The 22,036-nt window shown below is 36.6% G+C and overlaps 1 protein-coding gene across 1 annotated transcript; it reads right to left on the reverse strand.

The window, feature by feature from the left end:
* Window positions 1-9,451: 9,451 nt before the first annotated feature.
* On the reverse strand, window positions 9,452-22,036 carry LOC109050253 (isthmin-1-like). Its single transcript, XM_042769228.1, has 6 exons — window positions 20,834-22,036; window positions 15,532-15,747; window positions 12,499-12,772; window positions 11,150-11,293; window positions 10,921-11,010; window positions 9,452-10,444 (listed from the first exon to the last, which is right to left on the reverse strand). Exons 1-6 carry the CDS (start codon window positions 20,969-20,971, stop codon window positions 9,927-9,929), a joined length of 1,380 nt encoding a protein of 459 aa, XP_042625162.1. The 5' UTR covers window positions 20,972-22,036; the 3' UTR covers window positions 9,452-9,926.

The raw sequence follows: 22,036 nt of genomic DNA on the forward strand, positions 1-22,036 counted from the left end.
CACTGAATCAAATATGTTGAAGGTTATTACATTGATGAGGGTTTTTTGGCAGGGCTAATATTTTAAGTTATGCAGTTTAGATTTTTTCTTTAGTTAAAACTCTTGCAGTACTATAAAAATGTAATATATATATATATATATATATATATATATATATATATATATATATATATATATATATATATATATATATATATATAGCCTTATTTTAGTTTTACATTTATTATGAAATGTCTGTTAACATTTCCAACAGCAGATTGTACTAACCTCTTGCTATTGTAATGCTCAATAAAACTGAGAAATGGTGTGCAGTTGTAAGTGCTGATTTATTCGTTCATTGACTGCCTCTTTACCTCCTTATCTTTAGTATATATAGAAGTTGTGCACAACAAAATTAATAGTACTAATATTTTAACAATAATGATGGCTCAAGTCATATCAATGGCATGAAAAAAAAAAATCCTAAAATAATAAAAAGGGTCTCCCAATTATTGTCATGATGAGATTCATCGCATATCCAGCTTTTTCTTGAAATTTCAGTAAATAAACACAAACATAGGATAAATTTACTCTGATATTTTGTGGGAGTGTTAGCTTTTGGAAAAACCATGTTAATGTAATTGGCTCTTCAGGACTTGTGGAGGCAACAGAGAACCTAAGACAACCGTGTTGGTTATGAAGACTAACAAAGCCAGAGAAAAAATAAATAAAAAATCAGTTACTAGATGGATCATTCTCACGAAACTCTTGAAATGCCATGGCACTAATTATTGTCAATATTAAACATGCAATTTAGTAATATAATAAAGACAATACTGTTCTCTACCTTGCACACTGAGTAATTTCAACATAGGAATTAATTATTTTTGCATTTTACTGCATTTTCTGCTGAAATTCTCATTACCGCAATGTGTCCAGCTGTGTCTGAATTTATGTTATGTTATAATTTAAATAAGAATGAAAATATTCTGAAAAAAGTAAATGGATATTCTGCTAGATGTTTTCACATGACAGAAAAATGACAGACTGAATATTCATGTATAATAATAATAATGATACAATAGTGGAAAAATCCAAGAATCAATTACTCATCCTCTCAAACACTTCAACATTTCCATATACACACACAAACACACAATTAAATAAAAAATAAATCTTGATTTTTAAATTAAGCAACACATGTGGCAGAACCTTCAAAATAGCTACCAGGTAGGCAGATCTCTTCATATTGCTCCAGTTAAAAGAAAAAAATTCTCTTGTCAGAACATGTACATACACGACAAAATGATTATCATTACCGAAACAGGTAGTTTTACACATTTAAAAAAATATTACATTAAAAATTTTCTATGAAAATATACTTAATTAATGTCTGATTATATACATTGAGTAAAAAAATTGGCTGAATCATCATGGCTTCTCTGTTGTTAGCAAAACTTGCTAAGACACCTCATCCTCCGCAACACCATTCTCACTTACCACAACAATTTAAGGCCAGTTGCGGTAGAGAGAACTTCTTTTTCGGTAATGATAATTTAATCACACAGAATATTTTAAAATGTATATAATGAATTATTAAATTAAATATTATTTAATAATGATTAAAAAAAAGCTTAAGCAAAGGCTAGGGTGACCAATTTCAGATAAAACGTTTATATCAACCCACCAACTCCCAGGAAGGAGAGAGACATTATGGGTTATGAGAACTTTCTATAGGTGTAATGATTTTTATACTGAGCTACAGTATTCTCTATACCCTAACCCCACCCCTAACCTTCTACATTTTTACAATTTACATTTTTAATAATCACTGTATGTTTATTTAGCCATTTGATTTAAGGGGAGAGAAACATGAATACACAATACATTATGCAGACATTTAGTCCTCACAAAGCAGGTAAAACTACAGGTAGTTCACATACACAGGTTTGTTTCACTATGTTAGTATGATCACTCATAGGCTTCGACTGTTTTATGTCAGGTTTATGATATTTTCTCTGTCTTAACCTGATCCCTAACCCTCACAGAAGCCTGTGCACATCATTATATTTAAATGGATAGTTCCCCCCAAAATGAAAATTGTGTCATTAATTACTCATGTCGTTCCAAACCCATAAGACCTACATTCATCTTCAGAACAAAAATTAAGATATTTTTGATGAAATCTGACAGCTCTCTGACCCTCCATAGACAGCAAGGCAACTGCAATGTTCCCAGGTCCAGAAATGTAGCAAGGACATATATATATATATATATATATATATATATATATATATATATATATATATATATATATATATATATATATAAACGATAAATAATGATAAATCTTGATATTAGAATAATTTCTGAAGGATCATTTGACACTGAAACCTAGAGTAATGATGCTAAAAATTCAGCTTTGCCACCACAGGAATAAAAATGTTTTAAAGAATATTAAAATAGAAAACTATCACTTTGAATTGTAATAACATTTCACAATATTACTGTTTTTTATTACTGTAATTTATCCCACAATGCCACGCCGCATCCAGTGTAGCATAATAGGTTCTATTGTATTTTGTCGCAGCGAGGCATCCGGTGTAGACACAGTGTTGAGAGAAGAATATGTTCAGCCCCCTCCCTCCAAAGCTTTAAATATTCAGTGATGATTACTACCGAAGCTTCGAAGCTCAAAAAATGGTATTCGGACCAGCCCTAGACAAAGGAGACCTAAGGATTATGGAAGTGCTGCTCCTCACAGCTAGCATTTTCGATCAACAAAATGTGCCTTGAGTGTGGTCTGATTCTCACATTATTTTGAGACCCCGGCCTGGATGTGTCCAAAGTTCCCACCGTTCCTTTTCGGAACCAGGTGGTGAACTTGCACGCGCTGCCCTTGGAGGAGGCAGATCCAGCCCTCATGTTGCTGTGTCCCATTCACGCTTTGTGCATTTACTTGGAATGCACTCAGAGCTTGAGACATTCTGAGCAGCTCTTTGTTTGTTTTGGAGGACAGCAGAAGGGGAAGGCTCTCTCCAAGCAGAGGTTGGCCCACTGGCTAGTGGATGCCATCGCCTTGGCGTACCAGGCACAAGGTGAGCCATGCCCCCTGGAGGTGAGAGCTCAATTCCTCTCGGAGTGTTGCCTCTTCCTGGGCGTTGGCGCACGGCACTTCTCTAGCAGATATCTGCAGAACTATGGGCTGGGTGACACCTAATACCTTTGCGAGGTTCTATAATCTCTGGGTAGAGCCAGTTTCTGCCCATGTGTTGGGTTCAAACAGGTAATTTGCAGGAGGTCTGGCTTGGTGTCATGCTTGCAGCACCATTCCTCTGGCAAGGATAAGTGCGCTTAACTTCTCAACGTAAACATCAATGTAACAAGTCAATGTAACGTCTCTGTTACGTAACCGAGGCTTGGTGGGAAAAAAAATAAATAATTATCTTTTCATTCACACTGTTCCTGGCATTAGAAGTCATTAACTGTGAGGTTTGGATGCTGAACCATTTGAATGCTTCCTGTGTAAGAGAAAGTGTCATTTTTTCTTTGGCCAGATTTATTGTCTACAGTTTGTTTTATCTTTATCTGGAGGCCTATTGTTTTCACTCTAGTCTCCTTCTCCCATATGCCCTTGTATTTCAGACAAAAACACTGCTCTATTTGTAGCATCATATTTATTTTTGAGGCTCTAGCAGACAGCAAAAGTTTATGCTTGTCTTCCCCCTGCCTTTTCTAGTCCCCACATAACTTCTAATTTAACTCTGGGCTGCCGAAGATTTACAGTCTAGAAATAAGTTACACACTCGACAATAACCCAGAGGTGAAAATAGAAGCTCTCTAGTGAATCTGGAAAACAAAAGTTTGTTTGATGGCAAATCGTGGATTGATAGTGTTTTATAGTCAGTATTTGAAAGATTTGGGTTAATAGCGCTTTCCTTTAAGATGCATAAGTAACAATCCTGTGGCTATCCCATATGTTGTCCTGAAATTTGTCCTACAGGGTGTCTGGATTTATAGTCATCCCACTTTGTTTGTGGTCAGTGCCACATTGACATTTGGTTTTATTCACAGTCTTTAAGAGTGATTTATTTATTTATTTATTTTTTGCATTATATGGTTGACACAGACTCACTCTTTTTTTTTTTTTTAGTGTATGCCTGACACAGAGTCCTTTGTGCTGTTTCCAGTAATGAAAATAATTACATTAGTCCTTTATAGAGAGTTTGGTACAACACTGACATCTTTTACAACACTATTGTAGGATGAGATAAATCGGTTTGCTTAATAAAACTGCTTGTCAATAAAGTATGCAAATGCAGATTGCGCACTGCAATCACAGAGTCCCCACATGAATAACACAGGTTCCTTCGAGTCGGTTCCAGAATCAAGTATTCCACTTAGCCGTGTAATAAAGCTTTTTAAAACACTGTACAGTTGAGCTTCCTTATGGGGGCACTTTGATAAATTTTTATTGTGAATTTGAAAAAAATAAGTAATGTCACTCAAGCATTCAAAGAATGGTAGAAGTCATGAATGAAAGTGTACAAAATAATGTCTGCATTTTTGTTATTGAAGACGTCCTCGACCTGTTGCTTTTTACAGCATGAGCACAAACACAATACAGCTCACCTTGAACACTTAACACAAGCATATACCTTGTGTCACTTTCCATTTCAGTCCTCCAGTTCAGTGGCACTTTTATGGGGTGCACAGTGTAATGTTATTTGTGAGGTTGTGGCAGTGGGGTTCCAGAGGGCCCCTTCAGCTTTGAAAAGAGATACTTGGTCTTTAAGTGGTGGCAGGGCACAGAAGTGAGTGCCCCTCGACATTCAAGGTGTATCCTCAGTGAGACCTAAAACACAAAACAGACGGCAATGCAAGTGAAGATCAAAGAACGTGGCCGTGGCCCCAGCTTGGCCTGCTGTCCACACATGCTGAGCTCTCCTGTCAGAATGAATCGCTGCCATGTGGCCTGTCTTTCTGCACACACCAGCTCACACAATAGGTAGCTACTGCTCTGCACCACCAAGAACTCTACTACACAGTCATATACAAATAGCCTCACAGGTCGTCTTCCTTTGCTCATGTCACACAAGGACATTCTGTGCTGACAGACACCCCTTCAGTGCAGAACAGAAGTAGAGGGAACTTGGCATAACTTTCTTCTATGACTAGTTTACTATATTGTCAGTGGTTGATGGTGAAACAGTGTCTTATTTCAGTCAACATGCAAAAAAAAATTGGGGTGAAACAATTTGCACTCACAAATTACCTGTAAATGACTAGTAAAGTAAGCAATCGAGTACATTTATTTGATGAAAAAATATTTTATTTTCTAGTTGTTGACAGTATTTTCTGATTTATGGAGTGATGAAGACTTTTTAAAAAAAAAAAAAAAACTTTTTAATGTCAACAAAATGAAGAAAGCATTTTGAGCCTGGCTTTATCTAATTTTTAGGTTAGATGTAGACGAATTAGTGCATATTTAATTAGATAACATTTGCATATTTCAATGTAACATTTCAGAAACTTTGTAATGCAATAATAATAATAATAATAATAATAAAATAAAAAGAAAAAAAAAAAAAAACTGGGGAAAGTAAAGAGTTAAACGTTTTAACCTATTCACCTGTAGTGCCTTGCCTTATATGAAAATTAAACTAATATTATATTGTCAACAAAAGCCACTTTTTATCTATTCCGAGCTTTTGTTTGTCCTAATGTCTTTTGTATTCTCTATTTGAGCATCTTTCTCAACAAATATTGATGCATCTGATTAATTGTTTACAGTGATTGATTATATGAATGCAACTGATTTAATCGACATTCTAATTATTAGCACAGTTCTAGATATAAAGGTTTAAATGTAGCATTTATTTATTTATTTATTTTTTTGCAGAAAGCCCAAAGCTGCAAAATATATATATATATATATATTTTTTTTTCCATATTCCTATCCTGTTATCTGCAAGGCTGCACACTTGTTAGGTGAAAGGCTGAGGTCACGGCTAAGGTCATAAAGTCATGTGTGCATTTTCAGCCGTTCTTATATGGGTAAACCCTTGCAAGGGTTAATCAGAGCCCTAAGCCTTTTGAGGTGTTTGTCAGCTGCTTGACCTGTTTGTTCAGCTGCATGCCCTTCATTCCCAACCCCTCCCCCAGTTTTTGTGCACCCTGTGCCAACAAGCCGTCTCTAGGTCAGGCACCGGGCCAGGTAATACACCACTGACTGCAGCACTCTCCCTATGAGCCCAGGCATTGGAGCTAGTCCTCACCAAACAGCAACCTGGCAGTCCATATCAGCTATTTCAGGTTCCACGCAGCACAGGGTTCCTTCTAATTAAGCCCGCCAAGCAGCCGCAGCCCTTGCGGCATTGCGGGCCAGACACTTCCTGAAATGTGCTACACCGCCCATAAAGTGCCAGTGCTGAGAGAAAGAGTGCAAAAGCAAATAGGATTTGCTCTAAAAACAGCCTCGCTTGAAACCACCACTCTACACCTCTCACCAGAGGAGGGCCAATAGCATGAGAAGAGGGTGGTCAGCTGCACTGTGGGATTTCTTATATAAGAGCCAAATAGTGGTTCTGCGTCATTGCAAAATGTTTTATGCCTGAGCTTTTGATTGTTTTTCCCCTTCTCTGCAATGGTGGAGTGGACTAACCATTACCTTTGGCTTTCAAGCTTCAGATGCATAAAAATAATTTAGAAGTAAAATATAAAATATAATAAGTAAAATCATACAAAAACTCAATTTTCTATAGTCTCTATGTATAATTTTCCACTTTAGCGAGCTGTTAACAATTGTGACCAGTTTATTGAAAACTAAATGTGATTCTTGAACGAATAATTCACACTGGTTTTCAGCACAAAAGAATGAATCATTTACATTTAGTTTTTTTTTTTTTTTTTTTTTTTTTTTTTTTTTTTTTTGGAGTGAAATTAACTTTAGATACACAAGTTTTAAACAATTAAAATCAACTATAACTTTATGCAACTTCAATAATGATTCATGCCTATGTGCATGCTGGGAAAACAGTAAAGTTGAGTAGATTGAATATGATACCTTTGAAATACGTATTTTGCCATCAGTTCTTCGGAACACAATATAAATATATCATTTGTAAATCATTGAATATAATTACAAATTTACTGATAATTCAGTTCAATTCATGTTTATATTTATAGCGCTTTCCACAATGCATATTATTTCTAAAGCAGGTTGACAGTAGATGCATGCTTACAAATTAGCAATTTCAAGTTAGAGCTTAAATTTCTCCATGCTTGAGTTGAGTACAAAATGCACAATTTGACAAATTTTTTATTTATTTATTGAAAAGAATAGTTCTGACAGCACCTATTCACTGCAGTGTATCCACTGGTGATCAAGAAATGTAATGCTAAATCTTTGGGTGAACTATTCTTTTAATATAGTAGATTTTTTATGCATTTCTTGTAGAGCATTTCAAATTTTAGGCCTTGAAGTAGTTTGTTCCTTTTAATTGTAAAATTATCTAACAGTTACTCTTGGCTAATAATGTCCAATATACAGCAGTAATATCATATAATGGTAATATCATCTTGTCTTTTCTCTTAAAGGGTTTAAAATAATGCCTACAATTAAGTAAGCTTAGTATTAAGTGTTAATACTTCATCCAGCTTCAGCACCTGTAAAGGCAGAAGTCTGTTATTATCGACAGCCATTATGAAGTCAGAAGCACAGCAGAGCTGTGAGTAGAAGTGGTCTAACTTCTCGGAGGACGTGAGGATTGTGTGTTAGATCTAGAGCTGGTATGGGGCAGGATCTGCCACCGCTCTAACACAGGCCTGATGTTTTAAAATAAAGCAGGCTGTTGGCTTTGATGTTGAGGGGCCTCTGAAGCAGACGGTCTGATTCAATAAAGATCACTGCTGCTTATCCCACTCCTTGCTGTAAGCTTAGCCTTCACTCCAAAGTGCTTTTATGAAGGTGAGATGGGAGAAGACCATGAGAATTCACTTGATACTACCAGCAGACATACTTTAAACCCTCTTGATCTGCGTCCTGCTGAACGCGTCTTCTGGAGCTCATGACGCTGCTGTGATGAAGTTTGACCTGTTAGGGCTGTTATGTACAATCATTTGACTTACTGTGAACATGCATCAAAATTCAGCTACCTGCCAGGCACCAAATGCAGGGATGTGGTAGTCACTCTGTGAATTTGGTGGTCTAGATAATGTTAAACCAAGATAATGTCATCTAGCAGACTAACATAACTGAGGTATTGTTGGATTAGCAAAAATTACTTTATGATATGTGTTAATACTAAATTCAATAAGAATGTGTTGAAAACTACAAACCAGTCAGATGCATCAGATGCATGGTTTCTTTATTCATAAATGTGTGTTTATGAATGTATGGATATTATTATATTATATCCATATCATTTTATGTATTATTAATATTATTAATATTATTTTTAATTTTTTTATATTTTACACATTTCATATTTTTGCATATTTAATTTTTTGTAAATCTATTTAATAAAAAAATATTTTATATATAGATTTTACACACATACACACACACACACACATATATATGCATGTTTATATTTTAAATAATATATCTTTTTTGTTTACTTTTTACTTTTTTTTAAAACAATTAATTAAACTAATTTTATTCACAAAGGAAGCATTAAAATTACATTTAAAAAAATGCTGTTCTTTTGAGCTTTCTATTTTACCATTCATCAAATAGAAGAAATAGAAGAAATGTTTCTTTAGCATCAAATCAGCATATGAGAATGATTTTTGAAGGATCATGTCACTGAAGACTGGAGTAATAACTGCTGGACATCGAAAAGGTATTTTAAATTGTAATAATATTTCATAATATTACTGGTTTTGCTGTATATTTTATCAAATAAAATATAGCAGCCTCGGTGAGCTTAAGGAAAATTTTTTCAATAAAGTATTATCAACCCCAAACTCAGAACAGAAATGAACATTTAATGAAAAATAAAAATATGCAGTGATAAAACTAAAAATGCATTGCTTGTTGGGTAATTGTTATATTAATAAAAAGTAGATTTGTAGAAAACTTGTAGCAGAAAACTTACTGAGGAATTTGAGAATATGAGCAAGCTTGCAAAAAAGAATTTGATCCCTGTTTGGGGGGGGCGGTATTTTGCATCAGACATCAAAAGCTGAGCTTAGGTCTGTTTCTGGATAGAACTAATAGGAGTCTTGTGGAATGGCTTAAAGTGTTTAATATCTGAGGACAGGTTTTATTTGACTGTCATAGAATGTGAAAGACCCTTCAACCTCTGCGGTTCCTATAGAATCATCTCCTGCTAATTTAACACATTTAGAGACAGTGACATTTAATGTTTAATGTGACATGAACTATTTATTTAGCACTCAAAATGTGTCCATACATCTATACGCAAAACCCCCTACCATCGACACACAACTATGACTCAATAAATACTTTAGCAAAAAATGAAATGTGATACAACAGGACATTATATAGGAACTGTTCATCCAGCTAAACAAATATATGCATGTTTACACAGGAACCTGAATACTGTATCCAATATCCTTGAATCTGTCCAAGAATCCTGAGGAGAGGGCTTCCCACTGCACGTTTTCCCGCTGTCAGCTGATCATTAGTGGGGTGATTCCTGATATGACTTCCCTTTAGTTTTTTCCCTTTTACTTATAAAAAAATCTGATATCCCAAGTAATATAGATAAACAATACAAAGAGAACCACGATGAGTTACTTGGTATTTTTCTTTCCATGAAAAGACCAACCAGAGGTTCTGAGGGAAACCATATGAAGTTCTTCTGTGCTTGTTGTTGGCTGTGCCCTCTGTTTCTCATAGCAAGTCCTGTTCAATCACACAGCCAGATTTCAAAATGAGTTCTGCTTCTGTTTTAGAAGGTTCATAGCATCAGCTCAGCTCAAAACTCTCTGGCCTCCTCAAACTGTTTGTAGTAGTCCTCATTCCCAGGGTTCTCTGCACATTTCTGTCCGTTATTAGGAGGTCGAGCCTGGTTGTAGCGGCTCCAGTCACCCTTGCAGATGATCCATGGTAGGATGTCCACTTTGTAATGCAGGTCAGCGGAGAACTCTGTGCTGATGAGGTTGGGTGTTCCGGCCCCTTTGCCTCGTGTGATGAGCTTCATGCTGTCTTCATAGCAGCAGTGCTGGGCCGCCAGTGTGGTGGATTCCAGCGTTAGCATGGAGCGGATGCAATAGCGAGCAGTGGGTTTGTAGATCTCCAGCTTCTCCTTTGGTCCACTGGCGTCCTTCCAGCGGAAGTTGCGCTTTGTGGTGGCGTCGTGGACGTCTGCGGTGCTGTAGGCCACCTCCGTTGGGTAAAAGCAGGGGCAACTGGGTAGGTCGTTGGCCACTTTGCTCATGTATTTCTTGAGGAACTCACTCTTGCAGTTCATCCAACGTTCACAACTGTCTGTATCTGAGGAGGAGTATCCAACATCTCAATCAGAATCACATATTTATGTCTCTAAAATCTACTGTCGATGGCTAGGGATAAAAGGAATTTTTTGTAATTTTTGTAAAGTATATGCAGGTCACACATGCATATTGACGTGGTTTTGTACTAATCAGTTGTTCCACAAGGTGACAGAACTGGCCTGGGCTGTTGTTTCACAGTAGAAAAATAAAGCTAAGAGATGGAACATCCACAACAACAAAATAGCGGAGACTGTAACAACAATGGACAGCAGCATTGACGAGTTTTAAGATAGCAGCAACTTTAGTTTAAAAGAGTACAAAGACATTTTCATTTTTACACGGTAAATAATGTTATTGTCATTGTCTCAAAAAAAAAAATTAATAATAATAAATACTCTTTGTTCTACAAAGTACAATTATTTTTTTTTTTTTGTCATTTACAAATGATGAGGCTGCAAAGAACTACAAAAAACTTACCAACTCCAAAGAGCTCAGTTGCATTAAACTCTTCAGTGCCAGCAAGAAGGCTGACTTCCGTCGCTGCTGTCTTGAAAGCATCTTCAATCCCTGTACATAAGAAAGTGATTTATTCAGTGCCATTTTTTTTGAAGATGTATGTTTTGGTTGCATATGCCACTTGATAATCTGGGAACAGAAGTTTGCTTGTATAACTTCCAAAGGATGGTTCAAAGAAAGGCTCTCTTACCTGGGCAGCTGGGCATGTCACATGTCCGTGACTCTGTGGCTGTGCAGGCATAGCCACATGATCTGGTCCGCTTCTGGTTGCCGTTTCCACAGGATACACTGCATGGTGTCCAACCACTCCAGTCACCGTCCCCGTCTATGTAGTCTATAAGAGAGGCAATATATATATATATATATATATATATATATATATATATATATATATATATATATATATATATATATATATATATATATATTTCACACATTCACCGGCACTTGAGTGTTATGACATGATTTCAAGCACAGGTCATGTTGTTGTACTGTCCCACTGCGTAGATCTAATATAGACCGTATGTTTCAAATACCTGAGGCACTCAAACTCTGTCTGCTGGCCTATACCATTAGCATACCTCTCTAATTGGCTCATACACATGGGAGTGGGTGAATGAATGAGCCAAACCAATTTCCAACTACTTTTTGAACTTCTTAAACTACTTTTTTCTTTCTTCAATCAGATAATGAAAGAAAAGCAGACAAACCCAGGGTGGCTACTTTGAAAAAAAAAAACTAAATTATAAGGAAGTTTTGATTTGTTTAATATTTTGTTTGGTCGTTCGGTTTTCTGGCAGTGTATATACACACAAACCAACCAAGCCACCACAATCTATATTCCTTGATGAGAGAAAAACAAAGACCTTTGGTCTTAAAAAGACAACATTGCTTTCGGCACCATTAAACTGCATGGTCACAGTCGAGTGAGGGCCAACTCACAGGCAACAACATGTCTGAAACCCACATGAGCCACAGCTCCCCACACAACCGCTAACGGAAACGAATAAACCAATCAAGAGCAGCTATGGCAAACCCTCAGGAATGAGTCACGTGTTAGTCATGAGGAACATTTATATGGAGAATTTTTAACTATGGATTGGTCTTAACTTAACACAATAATCAAAGAGAGTTCCTCTCAAACAAAAGTGTTTAGGCAAGTGGTGACAGGGTAAGAATGCGTTTAACAGGAAGTGCAGTCTCTGACAGCAACACACATTCACTCATTTAACTCCACTTTACCAAAAAAGACAGAAAGAGAGCTATTAGACTGGAGGAACAGATCTGGATTCTCTCTCTCCTGCTTTGATGTTCAGGAGTGTTTTCTGTCATGGAGACAGGCTCCACCACACAGGAATCTTAGTCTCTTACAGGAAGCAACCTACAATCACAGACTCTGTAAGAAGCGCTGTCCTTGTTATAGTGACAGTGTAAATTTTCTGAAGCGCAAATTACAGATTCCATCACCTCACGGCAGAGCCATATTTATGCTTTGCAGAGCCCTTCATTAAGACATACACACGCTCGTCTGCAACGTACCGTATTCAGTCTGGGATCTGCTTCCTGTGGCAGCAGACCCTCTTTGCTCCCAGTCTCCAAGCGGTTTGACGAAGTTGCTGTCCTCCGTGTTGCTGTTGTAGGGGTATTCTTGTTCGTCAGGCCCTTTTGGGGTGGACGCAGAAGATGAAGATGAGGAAGACGAACGCTGCCACCAGTTCCTCCAGTTAGAAGCCGCCCAGCCAGGCTTGTTTTCTTTGCGTATTCCCTTCTCTGGCTCCGAACTTTCCAGGCTGTCCACCACTTCTATGGTAACCTAAAGATTTTAAAGGATACCATCATTAGATCTGTTTAATGAGGCAAATATCACTTATTATTATTATTGCAGGGATTTAATACCTCAAATATATCATATGAATTAGATATTCATGCTTACTTAAATAATCCTAAATAAAATGAATACTTTTATTCAGCAAGGACAAATTAAATTGATCAAAAGTACAGTAAAGACATTAATAATGCTACAAAAGATTTCTATTTCAAATATATGCTGTTCTTTAGAACTTTCTTTTCATAAAATAATCCTGAAAAGAAGAAAAAGAATCACTGTTTTTACAAAAATATTAAGCAGCACAACTGTTTTCAACATTGGTAATAATAAGAAGTGTTTCAAGCATATCAGAATGATTTCTTTAGTAATAATGCTGAAAATTCATCTTTGACCTCATAGGAATAAATAAATTTTTTAAAAATATATTAAAACAGAAAAATATATTTGAAATTGAAAAAACTGTACTTTTGATATGTGTGATAATATTTCACATGATATTTAAAAATATCTGAAATATTTTGAAATCTATAACAATTTTGATTTATATTTGATTTATATTTTGATATATATATATATATATATATATATATGTATATGTATATATATATATGTATATGTATATGTATATATATGTATATATATATATGTATATATATATATGTATATATATATATGTATATATATATATGTATATATATATGTATATATATATATATATATATATATGTATATATATATATATATATGTATATATGTATATATATATATATATGTATATATGTATATATATATATATACACTGTATATACAATTACTTTGTATTTATTTATTTATTTTAATGTTCCAGTAAAGTACTATGGTATTACCATTTGATACTATCATACCTCCAACAATTTCCTTTTGTAAGAAACATTTCAAAACAGTAATTTCATGCTGTGCTATAAAACTAAATCAAACACTGCAGTCTGCATCGGTCCCTTTTATTGCAAATCTAATTTGTTTACTTGCACATGTTGAGAATAATCATACAGATCAAGTGTGTTTGTTGTTCTGAGAGAGGGTTTTTGTGGAACATCAAACAGTGAGGGGTAGTATGATCTTGTGGAGGTCCAGATGGATGTTGGCTTAGGTCATGGTCATGCTCTGTGACTTGCTCTGAGAGGCTGCCATACTGCAGTGACACCCCCCACCCCACAAACACCCCACCAGTAACACATGTGCCTCCCAGATTGGGGCAAGGGGTGGGCTTCCCCTCCTTCAGCCTCTCTTCCCCTCGGTCTCTCCACCTAAACATCAAGTTCAAAGGGCTTCTCAGCCTCCTTAAGACCATGAAAGCCAGATGATGCTTTGGATCAAAGATACCCCCCACCCCCACCCGAGACACTCTCTCTCTCTCTCTCTCTCTCTCTCTCTCTCTCTCTCTCTCTCTCTCTCTCACACACACACACACACACACACACACACAGTGCCATCTCAAGACATCGATACACTTTATCCTTTCTGCCATTCCTGCTCAAGATTCACATGTTTTTACTTCTGATGTGGATCAAGCCTGTGGTGGATTAGTTGGAAGCCAGTGCTGTGCAGGTGTATGTGGTTACTAAGACTTGGCTAGGTGAATGTTAGAGGTTGTGTGTGTGTGTGTGTGTGTGTGTGTGTGTGTGTGTGTGTGTGTGTGTGTGTGTGTGTGTGTGTGTGTGTGTGTGTGTGTAAAGAGAGAGAGAGAAAGCGGGGGGACCAAAAGGCTCTCTTCTTGAAAAGAAGTGCTGATGTGCATCAGTGCTTTCTGACACGTTCTGTTTGCTGAGATTTTACTTTATGTGCTTGGTCAGCCATGTCTCCTTTAAAAGTCTTTGTGTTTGTGCACAGTAAAAAAAAAAAAATTCTTCATTATTTTTTACTTGTTGTCTAATACAAAAATCTAAACATGCTTAAAACCTAGAACCATAGAACCTTTTTTGAGAAGCAAAATGTGTAAAATAATTAGAGAATATACAGTATCTTGCAAGTATCTTGCATTATTTTGTTTTAATTAAATTTTATTATATATTTAATTTACCCAATTCTAAGTTTTTCCTAAGAATTCAAATTTTATCCATTATTATAGTTGCTCAATTATTATGATATATTAAAAAGTATTAAAATGGTTTTTATGGTTATCAATGCTGAAAATAGTTGTCCTTTTTTCAGAATTATTTGATTAATAGAAAAAAACAAAATAACAGCATTTAAATGTCTTTACTGTCACTTTTGATTAATTCAATGTGTCTTTGCTGCATAAAAGTATTAAATACTTTAAAAAATACTTTGATGAAAAACAGCGAATCACAGTTTACATAAAAATATGATGCAGCAAATGTTTTCAACACTGATAATAATAAGAAATGTTTCTTGAGCAAATCAGCATAGAAAAACTTCTGAGGGGTCGTGTGACTCTGAAGACTGGAGTAATGATGCTAAAAAGTCAGTTTTGCATCACAGAAAAAAATTACATTTTAAAATATATGAAAATAGAGTAATGCTATTTTAAATTGTTAAAACTGTTATTACTGTCTTTTTATTTTTTTTATTTTTTAAACCAAGACATATAAAATATACAAAGACTACACAATGTGTTTATTACGTGCTGAGTAAAACCTTATTATACGTGAATACTAAATATTATATTATGTGTGACACTAATGAACATTGCAAGTGATTTGGTAAATCTGAGGAAAACACATGGATTCTGAGCATCTTCCTACCTGAATGTTGGGGTTTTGCCCATTTATATCAGCTTTGGAAAGATCAGGGAAGTTCTGCAGGTCCAGCAGAAAAGCTCCTGGTCCATCTCTCTGCAGGCTGCCCCCTGTCCCGTGACTCTGAACCCAGGGCTGAGACGCTGGAATATGAGGCACCCGGGACTGTCTGTCACCCGGCCCCAACTGAACGGAGGAACTGCTTTCTGCATTGACATTATTCTGCATAAAACAATAACAGAAACCACAGAAAAATTAGATCAGTTGGTTTTTGCTTCAACATTTCAGAAAACTATTTTCCCTTTTAAACGTTTTTATCATGCTAACTATATATGCAAGATGCATTTTATTGTTTTTATTTAGCATATAGTTCTTCCCTGCTGTATCAGAACAAACCTGTGACCCAGTTTTTGTGTGACCCACCAGCTGGCTCACAGATAATCAAAGACTTGAATCATTCTGAATAAAGATAAATGTCAAAGGAAGCTGTTGGGTGTGAATCATCCCTCTGTATATAATTCTTGACTCTTTGTTGTCACAGATTCAAAAATTAATCTCAATTTTCAGCTTGTTTCCACCCTGACCTCAGGGGACATTCTACAATTGATGTCTGACTCAGTGTAGAAGTATATTTACACTGTGTAACTTTCCAGCAAGAAAAAAGCACCATCCCGACATATAGTAAATATGGATGAGGGTGGTTAAAAGTGGCTCAAGTCTCAATCAGATTTCACTGACAGAAGGAGCTCATTAGAATGGAATGGTGGTCGTAAGCTAGTCCAAGCTAATCATCTATGATCATTAGTTGCTCTAGATGTTTTATAAAATTGACTATCAGCTGGGTTTTGACCGTCGTGGCAATCCTTGTGTGCGTTTCCCAGAAAGCATCATTGGCTAACTATGGTCGCAAGTTCCATTGAACTCTAATGGTAATGACTGACTTTTGGGAAATGCACCCCTGGTTAGTGCTGGTAGACAACCTTGGACCAGTAACAAACCAGCTACAATGTTTGTTTGTTTTTCGAGAGGGTTTGTTCATCGAATCTGTTCAGGAAGTTAATCAACAGGAAAACCAAGGACTTTATGATATAAACTTTGACAATGACCAGAAACGCTTTAAATATTGCTACCCAAACACCAGCTTCGTTTTCTTTTCACCTGAAAAGTGCGATTGCAACCCAGACATCTTTAACACCCCTTTAACCAGCCATATGTTCACAAAAGAGACCTTACAGACAGAGATCAATGGAAACAATACTGGTTTCACCCGGCTCAGCTCAGAACTGTTTGTTTACACTGAGAGAGATTAAAGACATTAGCAGCTCCACTCACTCAATCTCACCTCAAATGGCCTAATTACCCACAGGTGCTACATTGCTCCTTATCACCCCATAGTATAAACACACACACCAGAGACTTTCTTGAGAGAGCACCATGATAATAGCCCACCATTTAAAGCCTACAGAGGGACAATTCACCAAAAGCCTGACCAGGTCACTTAAAAGGATTAAAAAAAAAAAAAAAAACTGTTAAATTAATTATTTATTGTAATCATTATTTTAAATATTATTTCCTGTCTTTAATGTTGGGGGGGGGGGGTCATTTCAGCTAGAATATTGCTTCAGAAGGCTTTTGGATCATAAGTATTACTTTCATGATTTTTTTTTGCCCCTTTTTTTATGGTTATTACTTTCGTAGTATGGAAATATGCACTATCATTAAAAAAGAGTCAGTAAGATTTGTTTTTGAAAGAAGTTTCTTATGCTTACACAGGCTGCATTTATTTAAACAAAAATATGCAATATTACTCAGTTACTAAATATTGTCTTGTATTTTACATTTATATTTTGTATTTGTTGTATATTATATTGTTTTTATATTTGCAATTGTTTTATATTCACTACTCCAGTCTTCAGTGGCACATGATCCTTCAGACATCATTCTAATGGTGCTTAAGAAATATTTCTTATTTTTATCCATGTTGAAAACGGTTGTGCTGCTTAATATTTTTGTGGAAACCATGCTACATTTTTTCTTCAGGATTTTCAGGAATGAATAGAAAGTTCAACCACATTTATTTGAAATAATCTTTTGTAACATTATAAACATTATAATTATACTTTGAATCAATTTAATGTGTCTTTCCTGAAAAACAAAACAAACAAACAAAAAAACCCTATGTGTATATAGTAAAAAATACCATTAAATCATTACAGAATATTAATCGTTAGGTGAGCTATTTACAATTGACCACATAAATGCAGTAACCACAAATAATATTGACCCCATGACCTCTTCATATGTGCAGCCACTTGTCTGAAAAACAAAACTCCTGTCTGTTTTATGAAGTAAAAAAAAAAACAGTTCTTTAGTTAATTTGAAGGGATGTCAAAGCCTAGTTTCTGTCTTCCCTCAAGAGAGCAGTTCTGGCTGCAGTCCTACACTCTTCTACTCTGGAAATAGATATAGAGCGGAGCCCATATTCCAAAATTGTTGTGCGCCTCACTGGCTGACAAAAAATACACTGTTCCCTGTCAAAGAGGTTTGTAATTGTTTTCTCTTCAGACTGCCAAGGCATGTGTTCGCTGTCACATACACACAGAGGGGGCAATTACTCCACAATTGGACAGCTATAAGTAGCTTGTAATCATGCATACTGAGCTAGACAATAAGATCAAAGGGCACCATCAATCTTTTGTCTCTCTCTCTTCCCTCTTTTTCACTCAAGCCATTTTATTTATTTATTTTTTGGCTGCCTGAGTGCTGTGTACAGCAGTAGTATAGAGTAGAATGCATTTCGCTTTTGGTAAAGGGAACAAACGTTGTCCAACAGTTTTTGGGGACCTACTTTGAAACTATTGTTTTCCAAGCTACTTCATTTTAAAGTGGTTTAACTATTGTATTGCCACTCTTTTGAAAAAGTAGTTATAGACTACTAACAAAAAGTTGCTCAGGTCAAAAAAAAACCAAAAAAAAAAAAACCGGTGAATAGCTTTGCAAACTGGTTCATTTAACTAAACAAATGAACCAATGTCTGGTACATTTAACTAAACTTCCCAAAACAACACGAGTATGTGAGTGTTAAATAATGAACAAAATATATTAGGTGTTTAAGATTGCTGGAGATTAATTTTTTATATCAGGTGTAAATGGGCCTAAGGTACCATGAACAACTGTAGTCATGACAGAACATTTTACAGTTCCTACAAAAACCTACAAAGACATTACACATCATTCTTCAAACCGCATGGGTTTCTAACTAGGAATACAGACACAAGGGTGACATACAGATGCCCCCGTCACATTACTGACTACTTCCACCTCCTGCTTCCTCTTCATTCCCTTTGCTTAAGGAGCATGACAGCATTTCAATTAAGAGCCTCTCAGGGGGTCTTCCCAGGAGACTGGACAGGAAACGAAGGCTAAACACAAAGTGCAAAAGGCTTTTCAATGCAACACCTATATGAAGTAGTAAAATATTCGTTTTTCTGACTTTATCTGAGAGGAAATACAAACCTTCTTATAGTCTGGACAATTATTTAACCCAATTTTCAAGATTGTTTCTTGTAAAAAAAAAAAATAAAAATAAAAAAATGACATTGAAAACCCTGCTCTGATTGCTGAATTTTAGGACTACTAATTAGGACATGTCTCCCTCAATATGAATGCTCTACAAAAAAATCATATCTTGCAAAAAAAAAAAAAAAAAGAGACGGTGTTAGTGTATTAATAATAAATGTATTAGGCTATACGATATATTTAATTTCTGGTAATTGTTATCTTTTTTTTTCTTAATCCAAATATTACAAATATTATTATCAAATATTACATTCTTGCCTATGACACCATTAATCCTATAGATTAAATCATTAAAAAAAGAGAAAAAAAGGGGAATGTTTAAAGATTTGCATTGTTGCTGGTGGCTCTCTTACTGCATCTGTGCAATATGTTCTTCAAGATCAGAAGCTGCCAGTGAGGCTTAATTGGTCATCACCAAACTCTTCTGCCTCCAGTCCTCACTGCTACCCCCAACTCTCCACCAAACCTGGTTATGTTTGACACAGTCTGTGTACATTCCAGACATATTTCCAACAGCCGTGTATGTCATAAACGTGTTCCCAGAAAAGTGAGCTCTGTCCCAAGACTCCGCACAAAACCACACACTTGACCTCCGGGGCTAAACTGTGAAGACTCGCTCGGGATTCATTCACTTCCTTTAGCAGCCACTGACTGCGGTAAAACCAGTGAACAGACTGTTGAAATACAAACATTTGGATTTCAGCTTCTTAATAGTCAAACAGCTGTGGAATAATTGCATAATAATAAAAAAGACACAATTTAATTGATCAGCTGAATCTCATTGCTTCTGATGTTCCTCTTCAAGACAGCCACCATAGTGGATTAACACACATTCATCAAGGTGTTATGCCAGTGTTTGCAGACTGACAAAGGCATCTCAGTGTCAAGCTAAAAATACATCAAAAAGCCAGCCACAGGGTTTTTAATGCACCCAACAAAGCCCTGTTGATCTCAAACCCTTCTTGACCCTTTGGTCTGGTCTCTGGGAGAATTGCACTTGCATCGTAAACAGATGGCAGAACACTTTTAGCTGAAAACTGCTCAGACTCATTAAAACCAGGTCTAATCTCGGCTAACATCATTAAAGCAAATCTAAACTGAGTATGTTTTCTGTAGCTCTGAAGTCACCCTGCTCTGTTTTAATGGGCCACAATCATGCTGTGCAACACATAGGGTCTATATTTGGCTTTCTCCTTTTTTAATCTTGGCAAATGCACAGTTTGAAGCAAGAACATAATAACAGGATGCTTGAGTGACACTGATGGACCAGTGGTGATAAACGATAGCCTCCAGCTAGTCAACTAGAGAGAAAGAGACCATCTCTGACCTTGGCTGAACCCCAGTTCAGTTTGAACTATATATGTCAAAACCTGACTAGATACAAAACACTGCATAAATCTGTGCAACATTACCAATAATGATGTTATCTTTGATTGACCATCTCTATCTATCTGTCTATCTATCTATGCAGTGATGCAATGCAGAAATGGTGAAAGTCATGTTTTTAATTTATTTACTGTAAGGCACATAAACTAATCAGTCAAATGAAATTATATTATCGTAATGGCGACACGATAGATTTATATATTTCTTTATTGAGTGTTTTGTTTTGTCTTGTGATGGTCTTACTTTCTTAATGTAAAAATAACATTTCTTTTGATTTTGGAGAGACATATGATCTGGACGTGTTTTCATACAATTTACCCGTATTTAGTTGGAATTAACTCACCTCCGCCAACCGAGAGTCCTGCTCCGAGCTCACAGTGTCATTTCCGTGCTGCAGTGGGCTGCTCCGCAACACCGTGATGTGTAACGTCAGAAGAAGAAGTACCAACAGCAACAGCAGCTCCGCCGCCAGCCGCACCATTCTCTTCACTCGCGCGCTCTTAGTACCCTGCGCCACCGCCGCCACTGCCGGGCTTCCGCTGCCGCCTCCTGCCGCTGCAGACACTCCGATCTCCGGATCCGCCGCGGACGAGGAGCCGCCACACCACTGCGGAGCCACGTCGGGGTCCAGAAGAGCAATACTCACGGGAAAAAGATTAACTGGCTAGAAATGATCTCAAAGAAGCCCAATCACTCCACGTTTGAAAACGGACCAGATCAATGAGGGATCTGTAGCTCCTGTTCTTAAAAGTTGGATAATCCTGATGTCCAAAAATAACTTGAATTACCTTTAAAAAACAGAAAAGTAAGTTCCACAAACTCCAAAGCTGTGTCCAGTTCCATTGAGGTATTTACTTTTCTTTTAACATTAGTATAAAATGCAAAAGCAAGCAGATGTCGAGATATAAAGTTTTACTTTTTCAATGAGGAAAAACTTTTACTTGTGCGCAGGTAAATCAGGGACACTGGCACAAGTACACAATTCTGAGACCCTGCAGCATTCTTATGTTTGAAAATAAAACACAACGTCTCCCAGTTCAAACCACTTCAAATTCTCGTGGTCTGTCCTCCACGTCTAATATAAAACTTCTGGTTTGGGTACATTGTTGCGCTACTATGCTTTGCGCAAAGTGCTGTCATCCTCTCCAAATGCCACTGCGTCTTTAGGGATGAAGTGTAGTTCACTATAAGCCAATCTTCAGTGTGATCAAGATCCAGTTTTCCTCCTCTGACTAACTAATCTGAGCTCTGTCCTCCTCAAAAGGGTGTATGAGCTGCTCTTGCGCAAGAGTATCCACATACACCTTCTGCGTAAAAGCGCGCTGTCAAATAACACACGACACCACAGCTCAGTACTAGTGTGTGTGTGCGCGCGCGTCCGTGTGTTCCCTTCTGTCGTTCTGTATCTTTAGTCCAGCACAAACACAGCCAGACTCGTGGCCACGAAGCCTTTGGTGTTTTTATATCCCCCTCTTCTTTTGGTTTGCTGTCACTTCCCCTCCCCACCGATTTAACCCTTCATGTCCCATCATGCCTCATGTGCACT

Source organism: Cyprinus carpio, chromosome A13, assembly GCF_018340385.1.
Source record: "Cyprinus carpio isolate SPL01 chromosome A13, ASM1834038v1, whole genome shotgun sequence".
In the NCBI taxonomy this organism is placed as follows: domain Eukaryota; kingdom Metazoa; phylum Chordata; class Actinopteri; order Cypriniformes; family Cyprinidae; genus Cyprinus; species Cyprinus carpio.

Coding starts and splice junctions, on each gene's coding strand:
- LOC109050253 (XM_042769228.1), bottom strand. CDS start 20,971: ATGGTGCGGCTGGCGGCGGAGCTGCTGTTGCTGTTGGTACTTCTTCTT. Junction 12,773..15,531: donor GGCAAAACCCCAACATTCAG/GTAGGAAGATGC, acceptor TAAAATCTTTAG/GTTACCATAGAAGTGGTGGA. Junction 10,445..10,920: donor AACTGAGCTCTTTGGAGTTG/GTAAGTTTTTTG, acceptor ACTCCTCCTCAG/ATACAGACAGTTGTGAACGT.